This window comes from Patiria miniata, unplaced genomic scaffold, assembly GCF_015706575.1.
Source record: "Patiria miniata isolate m_02_andy unplaced genomic scaffold, ASM1570657v1 HiC_scaffold_5, whole genome shotgun sequence".
NCBI lineage: Eukaryota > Metazoa > Echinodermata > Asteroidea > Valvatida > Asterinidae > Patiria > Patiria miniata.
In genome coordinates, this window is record NW_024037072.1 from 32,466,286 (window position 1) to 32,494,131 (window position 27,846).

Genomic DNA, 27,846 nt, shown 5'->3' on the forward strand with positions numbered 1-27,846 from the left:
TGAGGGAAATTTGGGGGTAAAATGACGATGACAACGACAAAACTGTTCTGGCTAGCATCAGACAGACCAATCACAGGGACTTTAATTGGTCGCCGTGAAAACTCTCAAAAGAGACACGATGTGATTGGCCCATTGAAGTGACCAATCCAGGTGACCAATCGAAGCGCCCTGTGATTGGTCTGTCTGATGCTAGCCATGAGCTACTCTGGTTCCCTGTTCCCATATTGTCCTTCTGACTCCAATATTTTTTTATGGGCCCAGGTAATAGTCTAGCCAGGAGCCATGCACAAATCGATTTTTCCTGAATTCAAAATGGTAGCCTCAAACATGGCGAGTGCGACGAGAATGTTTCCCGAATTGAAGGTGAAATTTCTCTTTTATTCTCAAAGGTATGTGAACCTAACCACCACCATTTGTATTCCCAATTCCCACTGAAGCATATAAAGTCACATCAGGCAGTTTGAGGACTGTTTGGGGTGAAATCTTAGGATTTTGTTTGGGGGTACGAGTAAAAAGGGTCCAACAAAATTATTGGTAAACGCGATACGGCTATAGTATGATCCTCTGACTCTACAATCGCCCGACCATGTCCAAATGTTAAAAGGGGCGATTCGTAGAGTCGGACTAGCGCCGATCTACATGATGTACTGTGAACGCGCAAAGCTCGCTGAATCGCGCGAATGCAGTTCCTTTCAGCAAGCTCCGATATATTCAAATTTGCCCTAAATATGTGGCCGCCGCGGGGGTGCAGGAACCACTCTGCGAGAACCGAGTTATTTTCGGGCCACAAATGGTTCGAAATGTAAACTTATATGCCACAACTAACTTGACGTGGATCGATTTTCCCGCTCAATATCTCACAAAGTGAATATAATGTATTTCGAATTGCTTTTACTTTGGGGGGGGGGGGGGGGGCGAAGGGGAATTGAAAATAATGAAAACCAAGCATGCGCCAGTGAGTCAAGGTGTTCACCCCCTCCCCCCTCTCCCCTCTGCAAAACCCCTGCATACGGTGCTGGGCAGGATTGGTTGTGGGAGGCATGGGCCCAAGAAATGTGGGAGGACGCATGTAATAAGACGAAGGCCTGGTAGTCGGGTTGATAATATATTAGATCCCATTTGTCACCCTCAAATCTAACTAATAGTATTTGGTGACCCCGGACTATATCTCACACCAAAATAATCAAAACTTTGGAACTTCAGTTTACCAGAAACTTATTTACAATTTATTTACAAACGATCTTGATGTCGAGAATAAAGTCTTACAGTACTTCTTTACCCTATCTTGGGTTTTGACAATTCTTTAAATAGTATCCAATTGCTTTTGTACAATGATTTGCTTCCGTTAATTTCTTGATAAACACAATACAATAATTACCAATCAAAATCACTGACCAATATGTCTTCTTCTACTTCTTTTCGATTTGAATTACAATTTTGTATATTAATTCCCCAAACAGTTCTTATTTACGAAGGGGTTCAATGGAACTCCTCTGAGTTACTTGTAACTCGCCGTTCAGCGACCCGACGGTTGATCTGGTGCTCACTGCTACTGCTAGGCTCAATGGTCCTCTGTCAGTGGAAATCCCTCAGATCATGCAAAGCGGGTCAAGCAAAAGTCTGGTCGAAGGGGTCGGCCATCTATAACAGGAAATATTATCCAAAACCCATGCAATATTTTGTGGCTTTCATAAGTCTCTTAAAACCTTTATGATTCCTTTAAACACAACATGTTTCCACTCAATAATAAACTCATCTTTAAACCATACTCATTCTTCATCATAATTCTTGGCTTGCTTTTAACACCGAATTTCCACAAGTTCATCTGTAGTTCACAATCAATCATTTCAATTGGCTTACGCATGTTTCCATTTTATCAACATCTAATATTTCCTTGTCACTAAATTCAACAATTTGTCCCCAGTTAAATTCGACTTAAACTTTGGATCTCTCTGAACTCTTAATTCTCTATAAACATATTTTAATTATGTAACACTTACGGTTATTGTTGGTTGCATAAACTTGAGCGGAGAGTCTGCGCCCATAGGTTGAATGTTGCTACAGTACACCGACAATTCTGACCTGACGACTGGGTAGGTGATGGATTTTGGCACTGAATTTTGCCAAACTGGACGAAGGGTTCGATCCTAACTGAAATTTTAGGAATCGACCACGGGCCTGTCTCATACCAGGCCGTACCCCTAGGTCTTAAGCTGTCGGTCGGTTCACTCTCACACTGTCAAGCTCACTCTATCACAGCTCAAACAACACTAACTGATTACTCCATCACACGGACACATACAGACAAGTACCTAACCAGGACAATAACAAAGGATGGACGAACACGACAATAACCATGGCCGGTTTTACGTAACATTACATAACACGAGCACTGCATTTCGCGAATGCGGGTCAGCACCGTATAAATTATAGTATTGTTCAACACCCTTTCGTGCGCAGGACTTGGGAGAGTGCTGATTGGCTACAAGTTATCCACATATGTACATGCGTAGAGGCGCGTAGCAGGATTGATCGTGACACCATTTTTGACGAGATCGTGACCGACTGGTCCAAAGCACCAAACTTGGCAGATAGATTCTTGTAACCCTAAAGAAGATATTTAGAAGAGGTGATACCTGATATGGGAAGGGCACCTATAATTTACATAAATCCTAAAAAGCTGCCACGTAATATATTTATTCACATATTTTGGTACATTTTCCAATTTTCTTTTATAATTTCTTTTAAGTATCATTTGGGATTACCCTTACTGATTTAACCAAACGTCTATTTGCATCGACTTGAATCACAGCCAATACTTTTTTGTTTGGTGTAACTCCAGAACGTCATAATGCATAATGTGACACGGGTACACAATGAATTATGAAATCAAATCAATATATATTTAATTCAAACTTTCATCACTTGACACTTTAAATTTAATAGCATACAAAAATCAATTGCTATTTTCCCTAACAATAGGCCTACATTATTTTGAATGAGACATCGAACCAAAAAAAGTCTATACGCCTAGTTATTGAATACAATGTAAATGCTTTACAAAATAATGTTCTAATTATTTGCGGTCCGGCAAAGCAATGATTTAGTTCAGGCTGTTCCCGCCCACATCAGAATCGACAATGGAGGGATCGGGAACCAGTCTACTCGCATGACGGATCTGTTTGTGCACGAAATTAAAGCCTTTTTCCCCGGAGGATTGCAGATTTCTATCAAAAAATAAGGAAGAGTAGGCACTTTTCTTAAAGCATTCCTCCTTCAAAATTCGTTTGGAGAGAAACTTCGAATTAGTTGGAGAGCACGGGCAATCCATGAAACACAAACGTATAGTGTGTGGTAACACTTTTTACGGGAGCTACAATCCCGGCCTAAGCTCGCTGGGCCACCTTCCCCCGGCCACCGGTCAATGTTGTCTCTCATTGCGCGGACTGTGCTCCAGCTGGAGATAACAACATTGACCGGGGGAGAAGGGAAGTGGGGGACCGGGGAGGGTATGCTTGTTGTCACGTGTCGGCCCAAACCATTTTGTGGGAGCTAGGCCCCTACAATGGGGCAGGCCGTGAGCCCGGTTGCGGGCCTATGCGTATGATCCTGTAAAATAAGAAGTAATTATACCTGAGTACTCGTAAATGAAAGCGTATATCACTTTCAACATAATCTACCTATTGTTTTCCTAACACAAACTTTGAGCTGTCCTCTCTTTTAAACTGTATATAAATCTATATGTATTTACATAAGGTGTCTTCAAGAGTATTATTATTTACACTAATATATATATAAGTTTTGTGACATGACACATCTAAAAGGCTGAAAATTACAATAGAAAACAGTCGAATAAAAAAGCTATTGGTAAAATTGATTGACTTTGCTAAAGTTATTTTATTAAAAAGCATGCATGGTACTAAAATAAATGTACAATAAAAAATTTTTTTTTAATGACTAACTTATACTAAAAATACACGATCTCTACAGTCGCCTTTGGCAAAACTTTAAACGTTACACAAAGCTTGTACAGACTAGAAGTATCCGGCTCAATCTCATGCTGCCTTCAGTCACAAAATGTGACATTTTGAACATCTCCAAAATATCTGTTGTTATTCCGAAACGCAGACACCGAAATGTAGGCCTTCTGTGCACCGTTGCCCTTCTTGAATAAACCTCTTAGGTTCTTGTAGATGAGAATCCCGAGTGCTGATTGGTCGTAGCGATGTTCGTGAAACCCAGCCACGGGTCTCCGGTGAGGGTTTTGGCTTCCCTTGGGCGCGATGCAGTCCAGCGCCAGGGCGCAGGCCACCCAGGGCTGGATCAGCTTCTCGGTGATGTACGAGCTGTTCACGAAAAAGATGCGACTTGCCTGCACCGTTGGCGTGCTTCTCAAGTTCTTGTACTCGTTGTCCAGGTCCACCCCGAGATATCTGTACATGTCGGGATGGGTCTTATTGTAGTTTGAAAACCTGTTCGGTTCGTACGTGAGGACCATGGGCACAAAACCGTGGAAATCTTTCAGGTAGCGGTATAAGGGTAGGATGCTCTTCTTGAAGCGAATCGACGAGTCCGCCCAGAAAATGGCTCCGAATTCGTACAGCGCTTCCTGCATGCATGGGGAATAAAACATGCACGAAAAAGATCAGCACTTGTCTTCCAGAGAGCATAAGCATGGGCGTCAATCGGTGGGGGACGGGGGGACAAGTCCCCCCCCCCCCCGGGGGGGGGTGGGACATCATATCGTTTCTCTCCCCCCCCCCCACACACACTTGGTTTTGTCCCCGAATAAAAATTGTAGCCTACATAATGATTCTATAGCTCAGAATAGCTAATTCAATGACTCCAAACTCAAAAAAATGATTGTTTAAAAGATGATCTTTTGCTTAAAAAAAAGTAGTTTATTAAAGTGGTCAGAAATTGCGTCAGATCGCACCACAGAGCATCTAGAATCCATTTTCCGGGGCCCTTGAGCGGGCCCCGGACCCCACGCCGTTAGGGCTTCGAGCTCGCATTACTGCTGGCCAAGGTATGTCTCTCCCCCCCCCCCCCCCCCCACCCCTGACGCCCTTGAGCACAAGTACAGAATAAACTAGGGGCCATGTTTGGCTAAAGTCGGAAGAGGATTTTGCTGTCAAGACGAGACTGCCAAGAGAAGGGTTTAGCTGGTATATGTGCTATTTTGTTCTGATGCGCCCCCCTTTTTGCCCCAGGTGTGGGGATTAAACACTCTTAGGACCACCCCGCAGATCCCTCACTGATAAGAGTCCAACAAGGACGCAAACAGAGGCTTTTAATCGACCGCTTTTACGTTGGCTAATCTCTAACAAACTAGACTTCAGTAAAGTGGGGGATCCAGGATTTTCCAAGATTGAAAGATTTTTCAAGGGGGAGAGAGTGGATGACGCGTTGCAAATAAAAAGACCAAAGGCCTCAAGCAGTGAATCACGATTTGATATCTTGCAGGAGTTTTCACGTCATTAAAGGAACCTATATAGGAATGATTGGATTATTCATAAGATGAATTGCGTCGGGGTGATGTAAATCAATATTAGGTTTTGCCCTTCACGCATTAACACTGTATACTCAGCGAGTTACCTCCTGAGTGAAAGTTCGAAAAAAATCACTCGGTAGGACTCGAACCCACGACCTCCTGCTTTCTAGTCAGAAAGCAACCAATCCCACCTATATAGTTTTCAAAGGGCAAATCTGCGAAGGCCCTACAGCCAAATATCTTGACATACTCTGTGTGCCAAATTCCATGCTTGTATCATCAAAGGCACAATCCCATCACCTACCTACCGTACTAGCAGGTCGGTTTCAACTGAAATGTTTTCGATGAAAATGAGACTATGCTATGGACGTACCCTGATGATAAGCGGTTTCCATGCATAGTTCAGCTTATTTCTCACATGCCGTGGATACTGGGCGAAGTTGAAGAATCGAACCTCCTCGACATTGCACATTCTCGAAATCTAGAAAAAAAAAATGAATACCAATTACATACAGGGGAGGAATGGCTGAAAGACAGCAGGGAAATGACACGTCTTATAGCCTGTATTCAGTATCTTCATTAAAAATGACCCCATCCAGGCGCGGTTCTGGGGGGGGGGGGCTTTCCCCCAAAATGTCTGTTTATCCCCCTCCCCCCCCCCACACACACATTGAAATAGCAGGTGCGAATGCTAGAAGGTGACGTCACATGCGAACGTCCCCCCCCCCCAATAAATATTTGCTTTAGCCGACCAGGCGCGGATCCTGAGGGGGTGGTTGTTGTGTTCCCCCCCCCCGGCCCTGTTGAAAAATGTTGAAAATTGTATTCATAATAATAACGTACATATCCGCATAGCCATTCGTTAGAAGGGGGATTTGTACACTATTAGGTAATATATACAGGCCCGGATTACCCAATAGGCACAGTAGGCACAGTGCCTAGGGCCTACGAAAAATTCGGGGGCCTACGAAAATACCGCAGTGTGCCATAAAACACATATAGGCCCACCCACACACACACCCACACGCAGAGAAAAGTTTTTAAAAAGTCTTTAAAAAGTTTGAGGGTCTCTCTCAGAATTTTCGATTTCACCAACTGACGCTGTACGGCATGCATAATTATGCCCTACGTGTGCAATTTAGGTGTATACGTGTAGTCTGTCGTTCAGAAGCACGGTGCATGCATGGGCGTCGATCGGTGGGGGACGCCGGGACGTGTCGTAACCCCCCCTCCCCATCCCAACTATTTCTGTCCCCGAATTAAAAAAATGTAGCCCACATTTGATTCTATAGCTCAGAATAGCTGAATCAATGACTCCAAACTCGAAAACGATGTTTAAATGATGAATTTTTTTTTTTGCTTTATAAAAAAAAATGGTTGAAGAGGTCAGAAATTGCCTCAGATTTTCGGGGCACTCCATTCACACTGCATTCTAATTGACCAAGCACACGTTCAGTCCTGATTTGGGAATGAAATGACGTCACGATTTAGTAAAGTCGACTCCGATTGGCTGAGGCGCGAGATCCCATAAATCTGCATGCTTTGACATATCAGACTTTATACAGGAGATTTAATGGCTCCGTGGATAACGGGTGATACTCAGACTTCCCCACCCCCTTCCCACCTACTGATTATTAAGTGTCCGAAGAATATAGGAGGCTAAGTGTCCGAGGAAAAAACAAACAAACCGGTATACATTTCAGCACGCCTCCCTGCAAAAAATTATGGATCCACCCCTGCTAGCCCCCCCCCCACCCCTAAAATAAAGGCTCTAGAACCGCGCCCTGACCAATGCCAAGGACCTTCAGCTGATCGCAGAGAGGCTGCAGCCTCATCCACTCTGTCAAGATTTCTGCTGAAGACGATCAGAGCATACTGATGAATCGAAACGTCGAGTTTCACGAACCAACCGGTTCTTTTCAGAACCACACATCTTCTCAAAAGAGATCTTTCCTATATGGGTGTGTATACCTCAAATCCTCTATAATTCCTGTTTTCTTTCCAGGGATTTAAAAAAAAGATTATCTGGTTGCTTTGTATTATAACCTGCTGAACAATGCACGACCCTGCAGGCTCGAGGTGACATAATTATTCCCTTTGGTTGAAAACCTTGTAAGTTTTCCTTTTTGCAGAGATTTGATCACTTGTTATTGTGGCGGTTAAGACCAAACGGCTTTCATTTAACCATGCAGGGGTTCGGTTTTTATTATCTTTTCATTGGGATTCGACCTGTGAACATTCAGATTTGTCAGTTAAAAGGCTTGGGGATTGGGAGGATTATCTGTCATAAGATTGGCCAGAGAATCGTCCCCGGATTACTGTTCTTTTCAAACACTTCACCCGTTAACAAAAATCAATATATCGTATCTCCTTAGACCTGTCAACATGCCCCCCCCCCAAAAAAAAAAATAAAAAATGTGTCCATCTCCCCACCAAAAAAAAAAAAATCAATGGAAAAAAAATGCACTAGCAAAATGTAAAAATTTGACGTACATGGGAATGGTCTCCCTCTAAATGAGAAGGGTGCATTTGTACACTTCTAGTTAATAGTGTGCCTGATTGTAGGATTTTATCAGCGCTCCACATTGAAAATATGGCACAAGCCCCCCCCCCCCCCCCCCCCCCCCCGACGCACACCGGCCATGCCACAGTAGCCTATAATATAAGAGGGGCTACATCTCATCTCCGCTTTGTGACTGTGGCGAACCCCAGACGATGTGCCATTGAACTCTCTCGCCTTACTGGTGGCATCGCAGCCCTTCACTTGGCCGAGGACCCAGCGAGACACTGGCTTACGGACAATACAACGAGATCGCCATGACGCCATAATAGCATACGACACCATCATCATCGAGTGTTGAGCGCATTGACAAAATCGGAAATGTAGTAGTCTCAGTTCGATTGGCAGCTAATTCGTGGACTGGTTGGACATGGTCTTGATATCAGGCGATCCGAGTTCGAATCGCAGTGACCTTTTTTCTCTTCTTCTCATTTTACCTTTTAAATAACTAAAGTGAGGAAGGAACACTTCTCACAAGACGTACAGCCTATCTTGGGTTTGTGTTATGGAGAACGAGGCATTAGATATGCATGTAATAGACCAATCAGAAGATGGGAAACGGACCTCGTTTGGGGAAAAAAGATTCGCGGTGGGCAATATCTTCGCATGCAGAATGTAACCCTTTTTTTCGAGATCCGTGCAATAATGGTCTATACCTTCAAAAAGGTACGCATTTTTCCTGGGTGGAGAGAGGTAATTGTAGTAAAGTCTCTTGCCCAAGAACACAACACTATGTTCCCCGTCTGGCCACGTACCACGCGGCACACGAGTCGAACACCGTGACCACTGGACCACAGCACCCAACAAATGCACACTATGCAAACTGGTTACTAACCGTGTGGAGTTCCGTCTTGGTCAGACCCAAGTTGTAGACGACGATCTTGGTGCTCGGCATGTGCATCTGAACAGTGGCCACCATCTTCTTCATCTCCGGGTAATGATTTGACGACACGGCAGTCACGATGCGAGTGCGGTTAAAGAGCATTTTCTGGGAAGGCATGTAAAAATCCAAGTCTATGAGCGGGTAAACGGGCTTGGGACGCGGGAGGGACTTCATGACGTTCCAAACCGCCTCTGTGCTTTGCCGGTAAACTCTTCCCGATTTGGGTGACATGAGGTAATGAATAATTCCATCTGGCAAAAAAAAGAAGAAATTATGGGTAGGCCTAAACAAACGAAATGGCATGGCACAAGATAATGACACTTTTTTCGGGGAGCGTTAAAAATGAAAAGTTGGGACTAAGGTTGACCAATGAATAACAACTGTAGGCAAAGATACAGGATCAAGAAGCAATCTTATACATCCCTTCGTGAGTTGAGATGCTGGGTTGAAATTAAGACTCAATCTCTTCGTGCTCTGTTTGACATTATTATAGCTGAAAAGCGAAGTAATAGGCTAAGCTGCCAAATAAAAGCGAAAGAAGTACAAATCGGTCAAAATCGGTGTTATTTCAACTGCTTTGTATTTTCAATAGACCTTTCCCTTTCTCAGGGTACGCCATCTTGAAAATCAAAATGAGGCAAATAACGTAAACGAACATGGCGGTCTAAACAGTGTGCCTCGGTGAACGAGTGACTCTCGCACAGTTACAGCAGATTGACACTCTTTTCAATGGATGCAACAAGGCTCCAATTCCCCGTAACATCAATCCGTATTCTGGGCAGGTCATGTCTCATTGCATTTTGAAGATAAAGTAAAGCCTAAAACCACCGGCTGAACTTCCTTGAAGTAGATGAAATAACCATGCAAAATTGTGATTGACAATTACTCAACTTTTTTTCAGAGCCACATATTATTACGTGTTATACCGCAGACGCACTACTCTATACTGTACGGATTTTTCGTGCATTCGTTAGTTAAAAGGAGTTGTTTTTCTATTTGCTATTTTATTTTAAAAAAATACTTTTTTTTTGTACTTGAAGTTATGAGCAGCCTTTTTCTTTTGCACAAAAAATCCAGGGAATTCATGGAATTAATCACGGTAAAAATATATGGGTCTGGGCGTGGTTTGGATATGTGTTCCCATTCCGGAAATCACAACCATTAATTTTTAGGACATGGGCCAAGGTCCTCCCATTTACAGGTCAGTCCTCATTCAGTCATTAGCGGTGTTGCAACAACAGAGCTTTGTAATACCTTGCTGAAGAAAAGCAAACAGGAATCCTCCCAGAACAATTAGGAAAAAGGCTCCGTGGACGGTCCTGTTGCGGCCCGCTCTCCTCAGCAGCTGTACTGCCAGTCGCGTCCCGCCGGCTATCATTCCGTGTGGTGCCGTGATCACACTGACTATCTTGGTGCCTCGTCCACCTATGGTCACGACGGAGCCAGAAGTTCAAACTGTAAGGAGTATAAACATGAGAGAAGCAATGATTAAAAAGAAGTGCAACTACAATACATGGTTATTATTATTATTTCATATTTTTCATATGAAAACAAATAGTCAAGTAACTTGGTCAGCGAGCCGAAAGCGAACACCCGATCATAAATCGATTCAGCGCACAGAATGAGAGTGCAATGTGCATGCATAAAAAAGCTAGAGACGTTTAACCTTCAAGTCGCATTTTCTCCATTCTTTTTTGTCGGTGATGTGATTTTGTTTTCAACAGCACTAGTGATTCAAGTGTTTGATTCAAGAATAAATTGGTACAATTCACCGCGTGATGGCTGACTTGACGGTCATAGTTTTCATTGAATACTCTACCCAAGGACGGTTTCTATTATATTACGTGCTATAGAATTTCGTTCACTGGGAAGATCCAATATTTTCGGACATTCTTTAATAAGGGAATTTTTTTTATTATAGGTTTTCCTGACCATTTTCACCAAGTTTTCATTCGATTTAACACCTGGCTCATTCAGTTTAGATTGAAATTGAAAGATCACGCAGATCGTCATTCGACAACCAAAGAATCATTTAATTTTCTTTGAACATTCTATCGTCTTTTAGCTTCACTCGTCCTTGTAAAAGATTCATTCAAATCAAAAGTATCGTATTGTTCATTCAATTTCGTCTGAACCATTTAGAAGGGGTTGATCGGGCATTCATTTTCATTAATGGGCAAACATATTACACATTTGTTCAAGCATCTTTTAAGAAATTCCTGCACGTTCGTATTCTTGTGAAAGTCCGGGGGAGAGGGTGGTTCGCACCATCTTCTGATATGGGTACTGTTAAAAGCGAACATTTTCGCTCTACATCCCTGCAAATTTCGCAAAGTACGTACGTACGATTTTTTCCAACAGGCCGATATCGCCGTCCCGATTTTGCTCGTATGAGCGTCCCGATTACGCTTTTAAAAATTCTAGCCCGTTGCAATCTGCATCTCTGCACTTCTGCACTGCCTGATTACGCCACTGTGTCTTGCACGTCAAGAAAACGATGGGTTAATCAGCGATAAATAAAAAATACAAATACAAAACAGAACGAAAATGAACAGTAAACAAAGAAAAAGGATTTGTTCAAATGTTAAAACATGATCAACAGCGAAAAAGAAATTCCTTAGCCCTTTCCTGGCGGGTTGAGTCGGTACAATTCACTCGAGAATATCACACCAACTTTTGACCTTACGACTCATGTCATTATTTCCTTACATCATCCCTTAATTACATCAGTAAATTTGTTACATTATACATTTTACCGACACAAAGATTTTGAAAAAAGTGGACCTCAGAAGAAAATAGGAAATATATCAAGACATAGTGTTAATTTGAATGACCCAAACGATGAAAATGACTGCCCCTAAACGAATAAGAAAAGAAAAACGTGGTCATACGTCATATGCCCAGCGACGTTCGCTAATTTGAATGCGTCAACCGTCAAAAGATGTCTAAAACGTATGTAAGACTTAATGTAAGAATGCTGCAAATTAAGTCTTGAATGCATGCACCAAAACGAAATGGAATGCCCCCAAACAAAAATTAGGAACAAGAAATTGAATGCCCCAACAATGAAAAAGAAACCCCAGTTTGATCCGGTGTGTCAAAATCACGTGAAATTGAATGGCTAATAATGAAACAGATTTTTTTTTTTTTTAAATCAGAAATTGGCCAGGAAAAACCTATATTATTACATAATGATGTCGGGCCGTTCACGCGTGTTGTGAGAACTACAGGTTTCACGTCTCTGACTGCAAAACAAGGTAGGAAAGTCACAAAAGTGCGTTTCAAAATTACAACAAAACATGTGTTAATCTGAAGAAAAATGACTGCTTTAGCCCGCAAAATTCACTTTGGTACTGGACAGTCACCCGCAAAAGTCAGTTTTGAACAGACCTTGGGGGGAAAAACCAGAGTTGTCCTATAAAGATTACCAAATAATAGGTGCCGAAGAAAATACACGACACCTTGATATAAAATATAAAAATCTAAAGATGAAAAGTTCAGCTTTCCTAATGAATACCTTTGCTCTCATCGTTAATTTTTCTTACTTTTGATGTCCATGTGATGTGTAGGCCTATATATAATTATTTTGAATGCGCAAACTGCTACATCGATTGCACATAAAAGAGGAAAGTGAGAATCGAAGGTCGAAACCTCACTAAAACAAGTTGTGCTAAATTGAATGACGATGGGGTGCTATTTAATTGAATGACGCAATTTCCAATTTGGATGTGTTGGCATACACATTTGGATGCATAAACAGTATTGAACGCAATGACAAATAAGTAAGAACCAAATAATCAGCAGTATGATCAAAATCGCTTGAATATATGTATTTTCAGAAACGAATTGCATGTTTTTCATACGAATTTGTGCAGGAAAATCTATAGTGTGGTAGAGCATATAAAATATCTGGTTTAAAACTGGTTGGCGCCTGCATGGCCGCCGATTATAGCCCAACTTCGATTTAAACCAGACATTTAAAACTGCTCCACCAGTACCAGTACATTCAAATTTGTATAAAAACGATGTAAAATAATGTAAAATAATATGCTTTTATCAAAAACCTACAATTTTTGAGGGGAAAAATGCCTCTTTAGTTAAACATACTGGCTTCCCAAGCATGACCCCACCCCCTGTAATTAGGACCCCACTGGGCCGGGGACGAACGTCAAACAACAGCAATTGAGCATTTTATGACAACATGCAGGCTGAGCAACTTGACCGTTTGCCTAGTCGTGAATCGAGACAATCGACAGATTGTATGAGTTAGATACCCCGGCCTCATACAAGACAATGAACGGAAAAGAAAACCGGAAAAATTTAACTAACTCACCGATCAACCATGGTCCATGGCTCGATACTTGAAGTCGAATCCATCAAATCTTCACAAGTCCATCAAAAGTCCCCCATTCTTAATATAAGTCGCATGCAGTTGAAATGAAATGTATAGCAAAGGCATTCCTTTGTTTTGTTCACCCCCCCCCCCTGCCAATTACTTGTGACCGGACTTGCGATTTACAAAATGAATTTTATCTTTGGTGGATTCGACTACTGTACAGTGACACTGTCAATACCAATGTAAGACTATTTTGGGAACGACACTTAAGGCCTATTTTCTCCCTTAGGCCTACACCGTATCGAACATTATTTTACGATAACTCTTAAAAACAGGTTCCGTGTTATGTTTATGGCAACAAGGATGGATGGTTATACCATGGAGCTAACGTTTCCTTCTCAGTGCAAGTGAAGTTGGTGCATATAGCTTAGACAAAGAAGAAGGAAACGTTACGTAGAAAACAAATGACGTCAAGTTACCCCTTGTCTCTCAAAATTGTTATAGAAATTTGAGTACAAATCGGAACAAAACTTACTCGTTGTGGACAGGAATTCAGAATTCGTCCGGTATGGACGATATCATCCACTCCCTTCGAATCGATCTGGAACACTATGGTCCTTTTAGTCTTGTGTGGTTGATGACATGTCCGTGTGAATCGCGCATGGCGGAGAACGTGCGATGAATTGCATGTAAGCCTTGGATATAGATCGCCAGCACAATGGTCGATTACGTAAGAGTATGAAAGCATCGATCGGACATAAGGAAAGAAAAGCCTCGGGATGTCCTCCATTCGATTGTTTCCAATAAAAAAGACGGACAGGTCAATAAAAAGGATACATGACAGTGTTATAGTCGAGACCGGATAGTCCGAGACCAAGACCGAGACCTGAAGTTGCGAGACCGAGACCGAGACCGAGACCGAGACCAGTGCCTTCAAGGCGGACCGAGACCGAGACCGATATGGTCCGAGACCGAGACCGAGACCGCGGATAATAAATAACAATAATCTTAAAAACATAATTACAGCTGAACAGTCTGTCCTTGAGATGATGATGTAGATGGGGATGTGAAGGAAGTGATTGGAAGCTAGGAATCACTTGTACCTGCTTCTGTCATGCGCGTGCTCTTCATGTATGTTTCATTTTTTGCAATGTTAAAACTTGACAAAAGTAAAAAGTTAAAGGTGGATGTTTCATCTGTTATAGGAACTCGGATCCTAAACTCCACAGCCACCCCTTGGTTTCAGCAATGACTACTAACGGAAATTTAAAGATGCAATTTTACATTGAACCTCTTTTTTTTCTAAAATAATAATAATATGACTTAACCTCTAACAACACTTTGTAAACCTGATTTTAAAAAAAAGGAGCCAGAAAATATAGAAATATTATTTTGTAAAAATTTCGTCATGGAATATAGACTTGTGTATGTTGACCAACAAGTTGCGAGGTGGTAGTCAGATATGGATTTGTATTTTTTTTCTGATCCGAATTTTGCTTTGTGAGGAATAATGGTGTACTTTAAACGAGCAGCCAGAAAATGGAGTCTAACCATACATTTGCATGGCAACAGTGAGTGGTATCTGGTAAAACTATATAGTGTGGGAATTCATTGCTGGAAAATCACGTAGGAAAAGCTACTTTTTCTGCAAAATACTGTCACAAATTAGAGAGAAGATTGTATAAGGTCGAAAATTTCACTAATTTGGAGCACCTCAATTATTTTAAGAAAAGAAATTCAAGTGAATACAAGCACAAGTAGGCTAAACTACACAATCCCTACAAATGGTGGGCCCTTTTTATTGCATAAATTGGTACTTACTTTGCTTTATGAGCTCACTCAAATATAGACATTTTGGCTGGTCTCGACCCGAGACCAGCCAAAATATCGAGACCAAAGGGGACCGAGACCAAGACCGAGACCACCGCTCCCGAGACCGAGACCGAGACCAGCAAAAGGTGGTCTCGAGACCGAGACCGGTCTCGAGACCTACAACACTGATACATGATTTGATTTGATTTGATTTGATTTCTGTGCTTTCTGACACATAGTAGTGAACCAAATAAACTAAATATAAATGAAGCAAACAATTCAAAAGAAATAAATGAACAGAAATAATTAAATGAAAATTCAAATTAATTAAATTAATATAAAATCTGAAAAATAAAGAAGAAAGCACGGAGGCATTTTCTAGAAGCGAAAGCTTGTACAGAAATGCCTTGTGCAAATAGTATATTACCCCAAAAAAACCCACATAGGCCTAGAGATTCACGAAAAACGTACACTATGACAAAAACATGGACTAAGACAATAACGAGACTGCAAAGAACAAAACAAAACAAAAACACACAAACACACAACTACACAAATTGTTTAAAACAATAAACATGGTGAGGAAAGGGGAGAATAAAAAACCTTAACAAATAGCCAATGAGATCAAAGACAACCTCGTCCCCAGTGCTTACTTTATTTCCAACATCGTTTTCAATAGTGAACCCTGGATAGGAAATTTTCTTCCTGTATCCTGATTCGATAACGCAATTGGTTAGAAATGGATTTATACCGTGTACTTTGCACTGTTGTTATTCAAAACGTGCAGTTCGTGTTTTCGCGATCATTCGTCCACGCCTTCTCGAAAATATTCATTTCCTTTCCAATTTGTTCATATTAAAATGAAATGTAATACTGCATAATTTGTCTTGATAAGATCGTAACAGTTTAATTGAAAAAAATCGTGTTTTCGTAACACACGCCGTGCTCGCGCTGCGACAAATTGACTCTGTTTTTTCCCCAGACACCGCATACAAAAACAAACGCGAATGTAACGCACAGGCAGGCACCAGACTATTCCTAATTTGCATACGTGTTCAAAAATCTTGCCCATGCAAATGATCCAATACCAGGGTGAGAGAGCAGCTAGTGGTGGGCGTGTACTGCTCGACACTCTGGGGACGAGGTTGGATCAAAGAAGCTGCGTTACAAAACAACCACAACCCCCCATTTTGCCCAATGTACCAAAAAAACTAGATACTTTTATCATGAATGATTTATTGAATGTCTGAACTGCAAAAACGGGTGGTTTTGGTTTTGGTTCTGTTTATTACGCAACAATGACGCATTAGTGAGAAAAAAACCCAAAACATAAGGCATTGAGTAATCAGAGTAAGAGAATAGCGCATTTTAAATTAATCAATTTTAAAATAAGAAAAAAAATTGGGCAATAATGTGATTGTGACATTAAAAATATCATACACTGTAAAATTAAGGCAAACAAAAAATAGTAGCAGTAAAAAGTAAAATGAAACGGACAAGTCAAAATGACAGTCCAATTAAAGATGTAGATACCCAACTGAGGAATAATGCACGATTATATTTTTACGAAATAAGCACTTTTGACATTCCGCATTCCACACAGACGTGCCGGTAACTTATTTGAAAATAAATTGCTCTACTGCGGCTCTGAAGGAACTACACGAAAGTTTTGGTCCATTTAAATGGCAAGTCTCCAAATCAGCATTTAGAAGAAAAAAAAATCACTCGGTAAGCTATTTTGAAACGTTTTGCTTCAAACGTGTCAACATGCTATTCTCTTACACCCGTAACTCGGCCTATTTATAGGAGCAAACACCAAGCGGCGCTGAGTTCCTCTGCAGGCGACGTGACAGGGGTGAAATTGGCCCCTGACCCAGGCTGGTCACGCCGCTCGCCCGCTGCCTCGGCCGACCGTCTCCTGGCGCGTCTCTTCCGCCGACACGACCGGCACGAGCACGATGGCGTTTGCACCGATCTGTCAGTCTTACCCGCGGCACCATCGGCGGCTGGCGTCAGGGGCGTTTCTGCGGTTTCCAGCTCCTGTTCTAAGTCACGTTTACACCCTGGTCGTGGTTCACCGATGAGTGATTGTCGTGCTGCCTTCTCTGACTGATCATCAACGGGTGTCGTCAGGAGTAGCGGGGCAATCCCCGACATCAGGAAGTCTTCATCTTGCTGCCTCTTCTCTCCGTCGAACAAGTTCCCAACAACGCCGGCTTTCTCGGGGTTGAAGTAACTGGAGGAGCAGCTGGAGTTCTCAAGCCACAGCTGTACCTTCTCTGCCGTCTTCTTCTGGCTTCTTGTTTTCCGTCTTCTCCCTGTAGATTTCGACGCCGCTAAGTTACTGTCATTGCCGACGGTAAGGGAAATTGGAGTTTGGCCTTCAGGGGGTGCTTGGTTTTGGGTAACGCTTGGAGTCGTGTGGTCAGTTTCAGATCCTGCCATATATCCCTCCTGTTGATCCTCCGCCAGTATCTTCAGGGGGCTCGCTTTCTGGACTTCATCTGCCCCTTTTTCTTGTGCCAGGTTGTTGGAATTATTCTGGTCTTTATTTTCGACTGTCACAGTAGGGCCGGACTGCACGGATCCACCCCCTTGCCTCGGCATGCTTGCATCCTTTGCATCTGTTGACGGCAACGATGCACCCTTGTCTTCACTGAAAAACATCAACCCCGGGGATCCATCCAGAAGGGAGGAGGGAATGTTGACCGTCACCATGGGCGACATGAGAGGGGCCCTCTCTGTCAGGTGTACGGTGACGGCGCAATTGTTGATCTGTGCCCTGGCCAGCTGCACTCCCTCCCTCGGTCCTGATACTGTCAGCAAGGGTCTCGGTGATCCATAGATGTCGACGTAATCCAAGCCCTCGGATGCCTTGAGTCGATCGGCCTCCCGGCAAATCAACAGGCCCGTTGTTGGCGAATTCCTCTTCTTAGAAGAGGTCATCAGGCCTACCGAAACCTGATGACTCTTTTCAGATTTCTGTGTCCGTCGTCCGTCTGACTTCCGTCGGCTACTCTTCACAATCTTCTGTCTCTTCGAGCGCTGGCTGGCCGCTGTTCTTTTTACAGGTAGAGTCTTCGTCTTGCTCCTCTTCACAGATGCAGCCTCAACCCTCTTTCTCCGGGAATCACCGGTCTCGAGTGTTTGTGTACCTTTCTTAGATGTCATGGGTTTTTGTTTTCGTCCGGTCGTCCCTCCCTGTGACTGTTTGGGTGAGGTGACAGATCGGACGGATTGTCTGGGTTTTGCTGCCTTGGTTGCCTGTGGTGATGTGAGTAACCGACGGACTTGAGTAGTTAGTCTGAGCATCTAAGTGTAGGACAACAAAACGAATAAACGAGAAGAGAGAATGGGGGAAAATATAGTAGAGTCACCTGGTTTGCGTTCATGTGTGACGACTTTATGTTACGCCTAGACTTCAACAATGAATACATGTAGGCTACTCAGGCCAACAAAAAATAGTTCTGCTTCCGATTACAGGGCATTCAAACAAGGTAGGTAGGTAGGGAATTTTCTTTTTTTGGGCAACTTTGTTTGTGTACGATCATTATGGAGGCGTCTGCGTGTAGTCAAGGGTAAAAGGTAGTAATTGATGGTTTTGGGTGTTTTATTCTCATTTTTCCCATAAAAAGAATTAGGGTAGGGGCTGTCAGAATTGAGAATATGGTAGGTGGGGAAAGCGGAAGCAGAACTATTTTTTTTTTGGGGGGGGGGGGGAGCCTTAGCTTGTTTTGCACCCATTTCAACAGCCGATTGTTTATGTCAAGATGAGGGTTGCGGGACATTAAAGGTATAGTCCATCATTTGCAGCCATCCGAAAAGTAACTGGCGTAATTACTGTTGAAAAACACACTTGGTTGAAAGATAGTAAGGGAACTAAACTCCCTGTGAAATTATTCTTTCTGGGAAGCTGTCATTTTGAAGAAATCAACGAAAGAAGGCATTTCCAACGGTAATTCTTAAGAAGTACCGTAGGAAAATTTAAATTAGTAGTTCGTTTTGTTATTCGGCGCAGCGCGCGCAAGCATTAGAACGACGCACACGCGCGCGCGGTTGTTATAATTCGTCGGATCAGTGCGCGACGCCGCGTATAGCTGCAATTCAAAACAATTCAAAACATGATTCAGTTACTTTTGATTTGAAATTGAGATCCTAGAATGCTGCTTTTCTCGGAATGTACAGCTGAAGCTTAGCTGAAACTTCATCAGGTTAGTTGCTCAGTATCCTTCATTAGATTTTGAACACTTTTGTTGCTTCAAACGAACAAAATGCACTAATTACAAATGATGGACTATACCTTTAAGACAGAGCTTCTCGTGGGAAATGATTTGCAAGTTCGCGTTTCACGTCCCTTTTCGGCATTTTGTTTGAAGAGTTCCCTGAGTCCCCCTTCCTCTCTCCTTTTCCTTTTTTAGGTACTCATGGTAGGTCTTTTGTTTTGATCTGTACGCAAGTCCAAGAGGGCCTAAGACCCGTTGCAAATACATGTAAATTGATCCAGGATTCAGTGGCGTAACTACGTGGGGGGGGGGGGGGGGCATGGTGGAGGGCAAAGCGGGGGGGGGGGTGGCATGGGGGAGGGGGGCATGGTGGGACGTACCTCCTGGGTGCCCCCATTAAAAAAGAACATAGCCTACAGGCCTAGGCATAGCCTATCACTTTAGCTATTATCCCCTTGATCGTAGGCCTAACTTGTATGCACCCCAGGTGCCCTCGGAAGTTTAACCCTAGTTACACCACCGACAGGATTCCTCACATATAGACCAATCAAACAATAAGGTCTACCTCCAAATGGTTTTACCTCCAAATCCTGCTCCGTCACCCCTCTCACGTCCAAGACATCCCTTACACTGCCCAGTCGCTTTCTCCGTCGGCGGTATGTAATGATTCTCCCGGCTGTGTCCGGAGCAATCCCCGAAACGGCGCTGAGCCGAGCGGCCGTGCACCGGTTCAGATCCACCCGTGTCCCTTCTCTCATTTTCCTCTGGAAATATTCACTCGATATTTAATGATTTGATGGGAAAGAGCTATTAAAGGTTGGCTGAGTAACTGATACTATGATATGATAGCGAGCTAATTTTGTGGGTTTTTTTTAATGCATGGCTTCCGATTGAATGAGTTCTTTACCTGTAATACGCGCGCGTTGAAAATGCATATATGCGCCCAAAGTTCTATGGCTCAAATGCGGTTGGATATACTAGATATCTCGCGCATTTCCCCATACGCGCGAAATAGATATGGCATAAAAAGACACGCAAATCTGTTTGACTACGTTTTACTAGGAAACTCGTATAATTATGCCGCACGCACGATGAACAATTCTTAAAGGGGGGGGGGCTTTAAACACTGACTAGTGTTGTAAATAATGGGGCGAAAAATAATAAATTGAGTGCTAAAGTTCCTCAATTTTTTCTTGAATTGCCTGAGAAAGTAGGAGAAATAACCGCAAAGTTTTCCAGGACCGGGGGCATACCCCGGACCCCCTAATAATAGGGGGCGGGGGGGGGGGGAGGGGCTCAACAGGCTGCATCCGAATCAGATGTCTAGATCTAGGTCTAGGTTAGTCTGAGTATCACCCGTTCTACGGAGCGAGCCGTGTGCTCCGTAGGTCTGCGCCAATTGAAAATACGCGAGGACGCGCTGACAATATGAGTATAATAGGGGTAGCTCTGGAAGCCCATTTCGGACACGGCCTTAATATTACCCCGCCCCCTTTGCGGGGTAAATGAAAACGCCCATTTAAATAATTGATTGATTTTTTTGGGGATATATTAATTTAATTTATTTCCGTGCTTCCTGATAGCATGCCTATATTAAACCAAATAAACTAAATATAAATGAAGGACACAATTTAAAAGAAATACATGAACTAAAATAATTCACAGAAAATTCAAACAAATAAAATTAATATTCAATCTGAAAATTAAAGAAGAAAGCACGGAGGCATTTTCTTGAAGCGAAAGCTGGCACAGAAATGCCTTGTGCAAATAATTTATAACCCGAAAAACGTGACGCGTAATTATATAATACATTGTACTGCTGAATATTAAATATTTTGACACTCCCTTGGTGTCAAAGTTTGTTGTTTTAATTAACGAATACTTCCAAACAAAGACAAAACATTGATTAAGTGCTCAGACAAATCAGTATTGATTTCAACTTGAGTCACTTTTTTTTTCGTGTGAACTGCTGATGTAATAAAAATCACCATATGTTTCCACAATTTTACGAATAGCCGGTCATTCTCAGAATTTCGGTTTCGAAAGGAACATTTGCAATATTCGGTAGACTTATATATACGTGTTTCTTTAGACGGGCGCATATCATAAGTACCTAAACAAATTGACTCTTAGCCTATTAAAAATGCTGTCATGTCGTAAGTAGGCCTATGCTCTTGAAATCGATTTGAAACCCACTTTTGCAGTACAAAAATGTACTGTATCTTTCGTCAAAGTACAACGGTTGTCACTGGTCTTTTTTGCCCACGCCCACATAATAATCGGTGAAGCTGAATCAGAATTCAAACCTCTAATATTACAATTCTAATTTCTTGTCCTATTTCAACTTTTGTACACAAGTATGCAGTTTCCTACATTGCTCTTTAATAATAATAATACAAAAATTCTTTTCAAAATTTTCAACAAATATGTATTTTCTGTTAATATTGGGTCTTGCCCATCACCGACGTAGGCCTAATATTCTTTTATCAAAGCAATGTATGTTATTACTTGATTTTTGTCTCATGATGGGGCTCCCGGACGGCATTGAATAACAGTGTTTATATAATTAATTAGGCCTAAGCAGACGAAAGACGAAGAGGAAAACCCAGTATGATAACATTTTTTTTGGTCATCCATATAACATGTCTATATCATGCATCAAAATTGTGTCCACAAAAACAACTTCAGATTCTAGAAACCTATAGCAAGAAACGCTGTGGACTAGACACATCATAATTTCATGTAAATACGGCTTTTGAAATTCTAAAGTTCTAAACATAATTTTCTTAATTGTTTGTTTTGATTTTCAATTGAAGTGTGGTTGGTTTTCATTCATTTACTTGTCCTATATAATCACTTATTTCGTCTTTTCTCAAAGATGTCCAATGACTGTTTTCGGTCAACAGCTTCCACAGGGAATCCGGTAAAAATATTTACCTTTTATGCAAACAATAGAGATGCAACTCTCCACTTTCCTATTTGTTGCTTTGTTCATCATGTTTATGTCATACTTCAATCAAATATTCTCGCCTGTTTTATTCAATAATGTATGAGAGAATTTGTGAATGATGAACTATTCAGCGGTGAAGCGGCCGTTGGCATCAGCCTGCAGGCAGAACATCTTTGGGGTTGGAGCCGACGGCTTCTCACAAATCACGTGTCTGCGCTTGGAGCAAGCGAGGTCATTCCAGAGACCATCCTCGCCATTCTTCATCGCTGTACAAACTCCAACTCGGGAGCCATTCCTTGGCCGTTCCTCTGCCCAGTTGAAGTAGGTGCACTCCCGCCCGCTCCCACCCGCCTGCATCCACCTGCCTTCATCCTCCGTTCCGGAACAGCCAATCCAGAGACTCCCCTGACCGCCTCCCCAAGATGTGAACATCTCCCAGATGAATCGATGCTCGTCCAGGGAGTCAGGGATCGCCAAGCCACCGCCCGCGGCAGAGCAGTTTTCATAGCCCGTCTGCCACGGCATTGTCTCATCGAGTATGTGGTAACAGGACCCACCGAATGCTTCCTGGCCAGGCTGGCACCAATGGGCATGAACGCATGCAACAACTGCAATCAAGTCTAGCCAAACCAGCTTCATTACTGCGAAGGCGATCAAAAGTAAAAGAAAAGAGAACCCGTCTTATCGCATACTATAGTTCAGTTGCTCTTGTCACACGCTAAACCCAGTACGGCGCTTGTTTCAATATGCTGAAATAAATGCGATGACGGAGAGCTGATCTTCTGACGTTTGGAATTATCGGCCACAAAAGTGGATAACTTGAAACGTGTTGCTGCGCCACGTCGCTATGAGATGGAACGGTTGCTATGTCTTGATAGAAAATCAATAATGCTCTAGCTGGGACATGATTGCTTCTGTGGGTGTGCTTCCTGTTGACCTGTATTCATTTCAGCTGGCAATATTGAAGGGGCATTAGAGCCTAAAATCCCCGAAAAATGTGTGTTTTGGATTGCGTACGTTATCCTATTTCAAAGGTCTGGTTGGAACGAAACTAACGTAATGTAATGTCTTACCGTTCCCGAGAAAAGACGGGGAAAAAAAGACCCTGGTTGTTTACATCGGACGCGGCGGAAGTTTTGTGGCATACGCATACGTATTTCCAGCCGTGTCCATTCAATGTACGGTACACGTTTGTGTGGTCACACACAGCACCAATACACACTTTGTTCTTTCTCGCACGTCCGAAGAATGCGATGCACTGTGCGGCAGGATTCACAACTAGCATGCACTCAACAGCTCGATTTTTGAGGGTCAAAATTAAATGTTGACCACCGAAATACGTTCTCGCATGGTTCTCGCAAGAAACACAAAAACGTCCAGTTGTTAAAGGATGGTTGTGTGGATGTTACATTGAGCCTGGACGTTTATATCCTGCTTTTAAATGATCTTTCCAATTCACATCATTTCGTTTAAAACTCGTTCAAGGAATACCCTTTTAACTTTGCCTCACTGAATAACATCATTTCGTCGGTCTCGTGTAAATTTTGAATCTTGCTCCCTAGTCTGGTTTCAGCACGAAAAAAATGGACTATATTCTGACAAATATATAGGTCGGGTAGCCGTCACATTAAAAAACAAACACGACGCAGCAGCAGAGCCCGGTTTATTAGACAGACATTTTGATGTTCGCGGGCAAATTGTTTGAAATTGAACATCTATTTCTCCCGTTTTGAAGACTGTATCTTCATGCCACTTTCAGAGTTGGTTTCGCCTTGTAATATGCTAAGTATCGATATGTTCAGTATTTTTCATTCAAATTGGAAAAATTGGCTTGAGTACGTCCATTTTTCTAAGCTGTAACTAAATGATGTTTGCAATATCAGTCAATCTTTTCAAGCCTCGCGAATATTAAGGCTCCTATCCATATGCGGTAAACAATAATACGACCCTCTTCTTCGCCAGTTATTTTAAATTAATAAATGTCAACCTTTTTGCGGGCGTCCATGGTCGATAACGAGTGATACGAAGTCACGCTAATGAATGAGGATAACAACGCCCCAGTCAGCGCGGCATTGTGTTGTTTTGCTGCTCGGCAGAAAATCTGAGTCGAAATTTATACCTTGGCGATTTACAAGGTATAACCCAAGCGTTTGCAACAACATATGAAGCCGAAATTCGGAATATAATACTTAGATGATATTAGTGTTCAATTACTCGAGAAATTAAAACTTGTAAGGATTCCTAGAAATTGAGATAATGGATTTGGGGTCCTTTTCGAAGGATTTTCCCACGACTTCAGGTCAACTTGACTACTTGAGTGACCAGTCAGTGACGTTTCTGCATCAATAACGGCGATTTTGTTCACTGACATGAAGATTAGAATTTGTTCTATTATAATTTTAACATTTACATCATACTGAGCATATATTTTCAAAAACAGAACGTTCAAAAAGTGATTTTTGTGTGTGCAATCAGTTCTCTGTGGCGTCCATGTACGTAATCTGATTAACGTTGCCTATCAACGCACAACGCAAAGCCTTCGCAACCCATAAAGGGCGGATCAAGAACACAATTTTTTTGGAGGGCCCAAAAAAAAATTGTCGCCGTTATTGATGCAGAAACGTCACTGACAAAAAAATGTGGTCCCCAAAAAGTGGGTCAACAAAATTACGGCGTGGGGTTCGGGGCCCACTCAAGGGCCCCGAATTTTTTTTGATTCTAGCTGCTTTGTGGTGCGCTCTGATCTTCAACCAACTTTTTTTTTATAGAAAACTAATGGTGGTGTACGCAGTGCCTGCCTTTATTGCGACATCAATAAAAAAAGAAAAAAGAAAATGGGTTCGTTTTGGGGGGCCATGGCCCCTGTTGCCCCCCACCCCAGGATCCGCCCTTCTTGTCGCAACCGTCAGGCTGTAAAGGCCTAATTACCTCTGAAATTGAAAATTTTAGATGCAAGCAAGGAGAATTTTCAAAACTGATAACAAGCAAGATGTGTTTTATTTATATTTGTAACGCTGAGCTGTTGCGAACATAATCCGTGTGTCACCGAATGTATTTGGTAAACTGTTGACGTTTTCGGTAATGGGCAGGATGCTTTTATCTTGTCCGTTTTGGGTCATGCTTATTTTAGCCGTGGCGACTGCATTTTTTGTCAGATTTGCGGGCTAAAACTAAAACTCAACCAAAGTCTAAAACGCTGCCAATGGACCATGTTTGCCCTTCATTTCTTGAGGAAGCAAACATGCTTTCACGACTAGGTACGGCAACCAAGATATTAAAACTTAAAAGGGAGCAATCAAGTATTAATCGGGCCAAAAATCCGTCCGCAGAGTTCTGATATCTGATCGAGAGCCTTGGAATTGGGGAATTGAACACATATGGCACTATACGTACCTCTTGCCTGGAATTGGGGCTTGCAATTCTGAGCATGTTGGATGCAATTGGGTCCGCCAGCGGCGCTATTTAGCTATTTAGCCATTAAAAAAAAATCCCTCAACAACATAGCTATGTTGTTGAGAGATCTTTTTCAAAATACTCAGTTTTCCAGTTTGGGAATATGGGGTTGGTCTTCTTTGGGTGAAATTTCTCCAAAAAGTCATGGGTCAACCCACCAAAAATTAAAAAGAAAATGAAAGCTGACACATGTTGATCATCCTCTTTCAGTGTAGCCTGAATACCTGTGAGAGTTCTGATTATGTTAAAAAAGAGTTTTGAAGTATGGGGATTTAACACTGGTGTCTATGGGAATTTACTTGCTTGGGTGCGCCCAAATCTATACACGTCGAGCGCCCTCTATTATTTTGCTAAACAGGCCAGTTCTTTTAGACTGATTTCGAGTCTAAAGTTCTCATGCTTAAGTATAGAAATTTCAATTGTGCGGTTATATATCAATTAATGCTTAAAAATGACAATCCCGTTTATTCCAGAGCATAAAATAAACATTAGATTCCACGAGATTGAAAAATGCCCAAATTCCAAATCTGATCGGTGATAGATTATTGTAGGAGCCTTGAGGCAAGTTTACAAATGTCAACACGCTGCAGTTTATCATCACCATGCGACGCGTGTTAATCCATAATTCACAAGCAATGGCCGTCCAATGCATGTGCACTTATGACCAAGGACAGGGGCTCCGTAATCCATGACGATTCTGATCGACGAAGTGACACCATTTGGTCAGAAGGGTAGGTACATATGTAGCAAGATATGTGACAGATGGAACCCCCCTCCTCTTTTGTGTTGGTCATGTGTTACAAGAATATCAGGAATTCGTTTGAAATACCGGGCGGTATCATATTCATAAGGCAAAAAAAAAAATGTTTAGCGTCCTGCCTTTGTAAAAAAAGGGAAGGAGGAGGCACTTTTTTTCCCCCCTCCAAAATAGCCGCCCATTTTTTTTTAAATGGCTGCCACTTGGACTCAGGAAATGACATACCACTACCAGCTTTAATTATTTGGGCTAGGCAACACTAACAGACAAACTGACAAAAAGGCCAAAATGATGTCAGTCACTGTTTACAATTTATAATTTTTCTGTTTAAAAAAGAAAGAAAAAAAAAGGAGGCGGCCTCCAAAAAGGAAGCGGGCGGGGATGCTAAACATGTTTTTTTTTTTTATTTGGCCTAAGTCTGACGCCACATAGCCTAGGTCCGATGCCTCATATAAATCCTAAATTTCGGACTTATGAGGTGTCGGGCTTATATAACTAGTATTATAACTGCATAGGCCTAACATTTATTTATTCCGCACGGCATAGGTCCAACACCTCATAGGTCGACCGACGTCGGAAAAACGAGGCGTCAGACCTATGAGGCGTCGGAGCTATGGACTGTTACCAGAAAAGGTTCATTTGTCCGACATACGGCAGTGTTACGCCCTAGCCCCACTAGTGTGGCCATCGGTATGCTGCGCTGAACCTAAGGCCACACACCGTGGTCCGCGCACTACTGAGGACGTTTTCATAAAATTTGCAGGGAATTTCTTACATATGGTTGTATTCTACGAATTTTAGTACGATGTCCCATCTATCATGTCTATCACTTCTGGGATGCTTAGGTGTAATGATGTTCAATTTTCCGAGATATTCTTGAATCTTTCTGGAGCCCATATATGCACTCGTGAAACGTCCGGTGATGGCAGCCATTTTGAATGTGACAAGAGATGACCTCAAGCTGTGACGTCACGTTTATGCAAATTGCTTGTCGAGCGAGGGCGCGAGTTGCAAATGCGACGGCTGTTTCCTGTACCATGCATTTATCGTCTGGGGGCCACGTGCACTGATCTCTATTCAGGATCTACGGCACAGGAAACAGCCGTCGCGTTTGCAACTCGCGCTCTCGCTCGACAAGCAATTTGCATAAACGCGACGTCACAGCTTGAGGTCATCTCTTATCACATTCAAAATGGCTGCCATCACCGGACGTTTCACGAGTGCACACTGCATGGGCTCCAGAAAGATTCAAGAATATCTCGGAAAATTGAACATCATTACACCTAGCTAAGCATCCCAGAAGTGATAGATGGGACATCGTAGAATACAACCATATGTAAGAAATTCCCTGCAAATTTTATGAAAACGTCCTCAGTAG

The 27,846-nt window shown here is 42.4% G+C and overlaps 4 protein-coding genes and 1 long non-coding RNA gene across 5 annotated transcripts in view; 1 reads left to right on the forward strand and 4 right to left on the reverse strand.

Moving 5' to 3' along the window:
* Window positions 1-1,203: 1,203 nt before the first annotated feature.
* Window positions 1,204-2,456, reverse strand: LOC119740480. Its single transcript, XR_005272687.1, has 2 exons — window positions 2,001-2,456; window positions 1,204-1,641 (listed from the first exon to the last, which is right to left on the reverse strand). It is a non-coding gene; the product is annotated as an uncharacterized LOC119740480 (long non-coding RNA).
* Window positions 2,457-2,881: 425 nt separating this feature from the next.
* On the reverse strand, window positions 2,882-14,003 carry LOC119740481. Its single transcript, XM_038215805.1, has 5 exons — window positions 13,809-14,003; window positions 10,192-10,392; window positions 8,890-9,188; window positions 5,868-5,975; window positions 2,882-4,609 (listed from the first exon to the last, which is right to left on the reverse strand). The coding sequence occupies exons 2-5, from the start codon at window positions 10,313-10,315 to the stop codon at window positions 4,067-4,069; spliced, it is 1,074 nt and encodes a 357-aa protein (XP_038071733.1). The 5' UTR covers window positions 10,316-10,392; window positions 13,809-14,003; the 3' UTR covers window positions 2,882-4,066.
* Window positions 14,004-16,301: 2,298 nt separating this feature from the next.
* On the reverse strand, window positions 16,302-20,193 carry LOC119740394. Its single transcript, XM_038215678.1, has 2 exons — window positions 19,890-20,193; window positions 16,302-18,397 (listed from the first exon to the last, which is right to left on the reverse strand). The coding sequence occupies exons 1-2, from the start codon at window positions 20,064-20,066 to the stop codon at window positions 16,886-16,888; spliced, it is 1,689 nt and encodes a 562-aa protein (XP_038071606.1). The 5' UTR covers window positions 20,067-20,193; the 3' UTR covers window positions 16,302-16,885.
* A 2,188-nt stretch (window positions 20,194-22,381) lies between these two features.
* Window positions 22,382-22,783, reverse strand: LOC119741383 (tetranectin-like protein). Its single transcript, XM_038217134.1, has one exon. The coding sequence runs from the start codon at window positions 22,781-22,783 to the stop codon at window positions 22,382-22,384; it is 402 nt and encodes a 133-aa protein (XP_038073062.1).
* A 3,522-nt stretch (window positions 22,784-26,305) lies between these two features.
* The window catches only part of LOC119740704, a 74,735-nt gene continuing 73,194 nt past the window's right edge, over window positions 26,306-27,846 (forward strand). The window contains exon 1 of the mRNA XM_038216083.1: window positions 26,306-26,442. The gene's annotated coding sequence lies outside the window, so the exon portion shown is untranslated. The remainder of the gene's footprint in view (window positions 26,443-27,846) is intronic.

Bases quoted from the DNA above. Each gene is read 5' to 3' on its own strand.
- LOC119740394 (XM_038215678.1), bottom strand. From the start codon at position 20,066: ATGAGAGAAGGGACACGGGTGGATCTGAACCGGTGCACGGCCGCTCGG. The intron at 18,398-19,889 runs GTAAAACCATTT...TCCTACACTTAG, and splicing joins TGACGGAGCAGGATTTGGAG to ATGCTCAGACTAACTACTCA.
- LOC119741383 (XM_038217134.1), bottom strand. From the start codon at position 22,783: ATGCCGTGGCAGACGGGCTATGAAAACTGCTCTGCCGCGGGCGGTGGC.
- LOC119740481 (XM_038215805.1), bottom strand. From the start codon at position 10,315: ATGATAGCCGGCGGGACGCGACTGGCAGTACAGCTGCTGAGGAGAGCG. The intron at 9,189-10,191 runs GTATTACAAAGC...TTTTTTTGCCAG, and splicing joins GTTTGCTTTTCTTCAGCAAG to ATGGAATTATTCATTACCTC. The intron at 4,610-5,867 runs GTACGTCCATAG...CCATGCATGCAG, and splicing joins GGAAACCGCTTATCATCAGG to GAAGCGCTGTACGAATTCGG.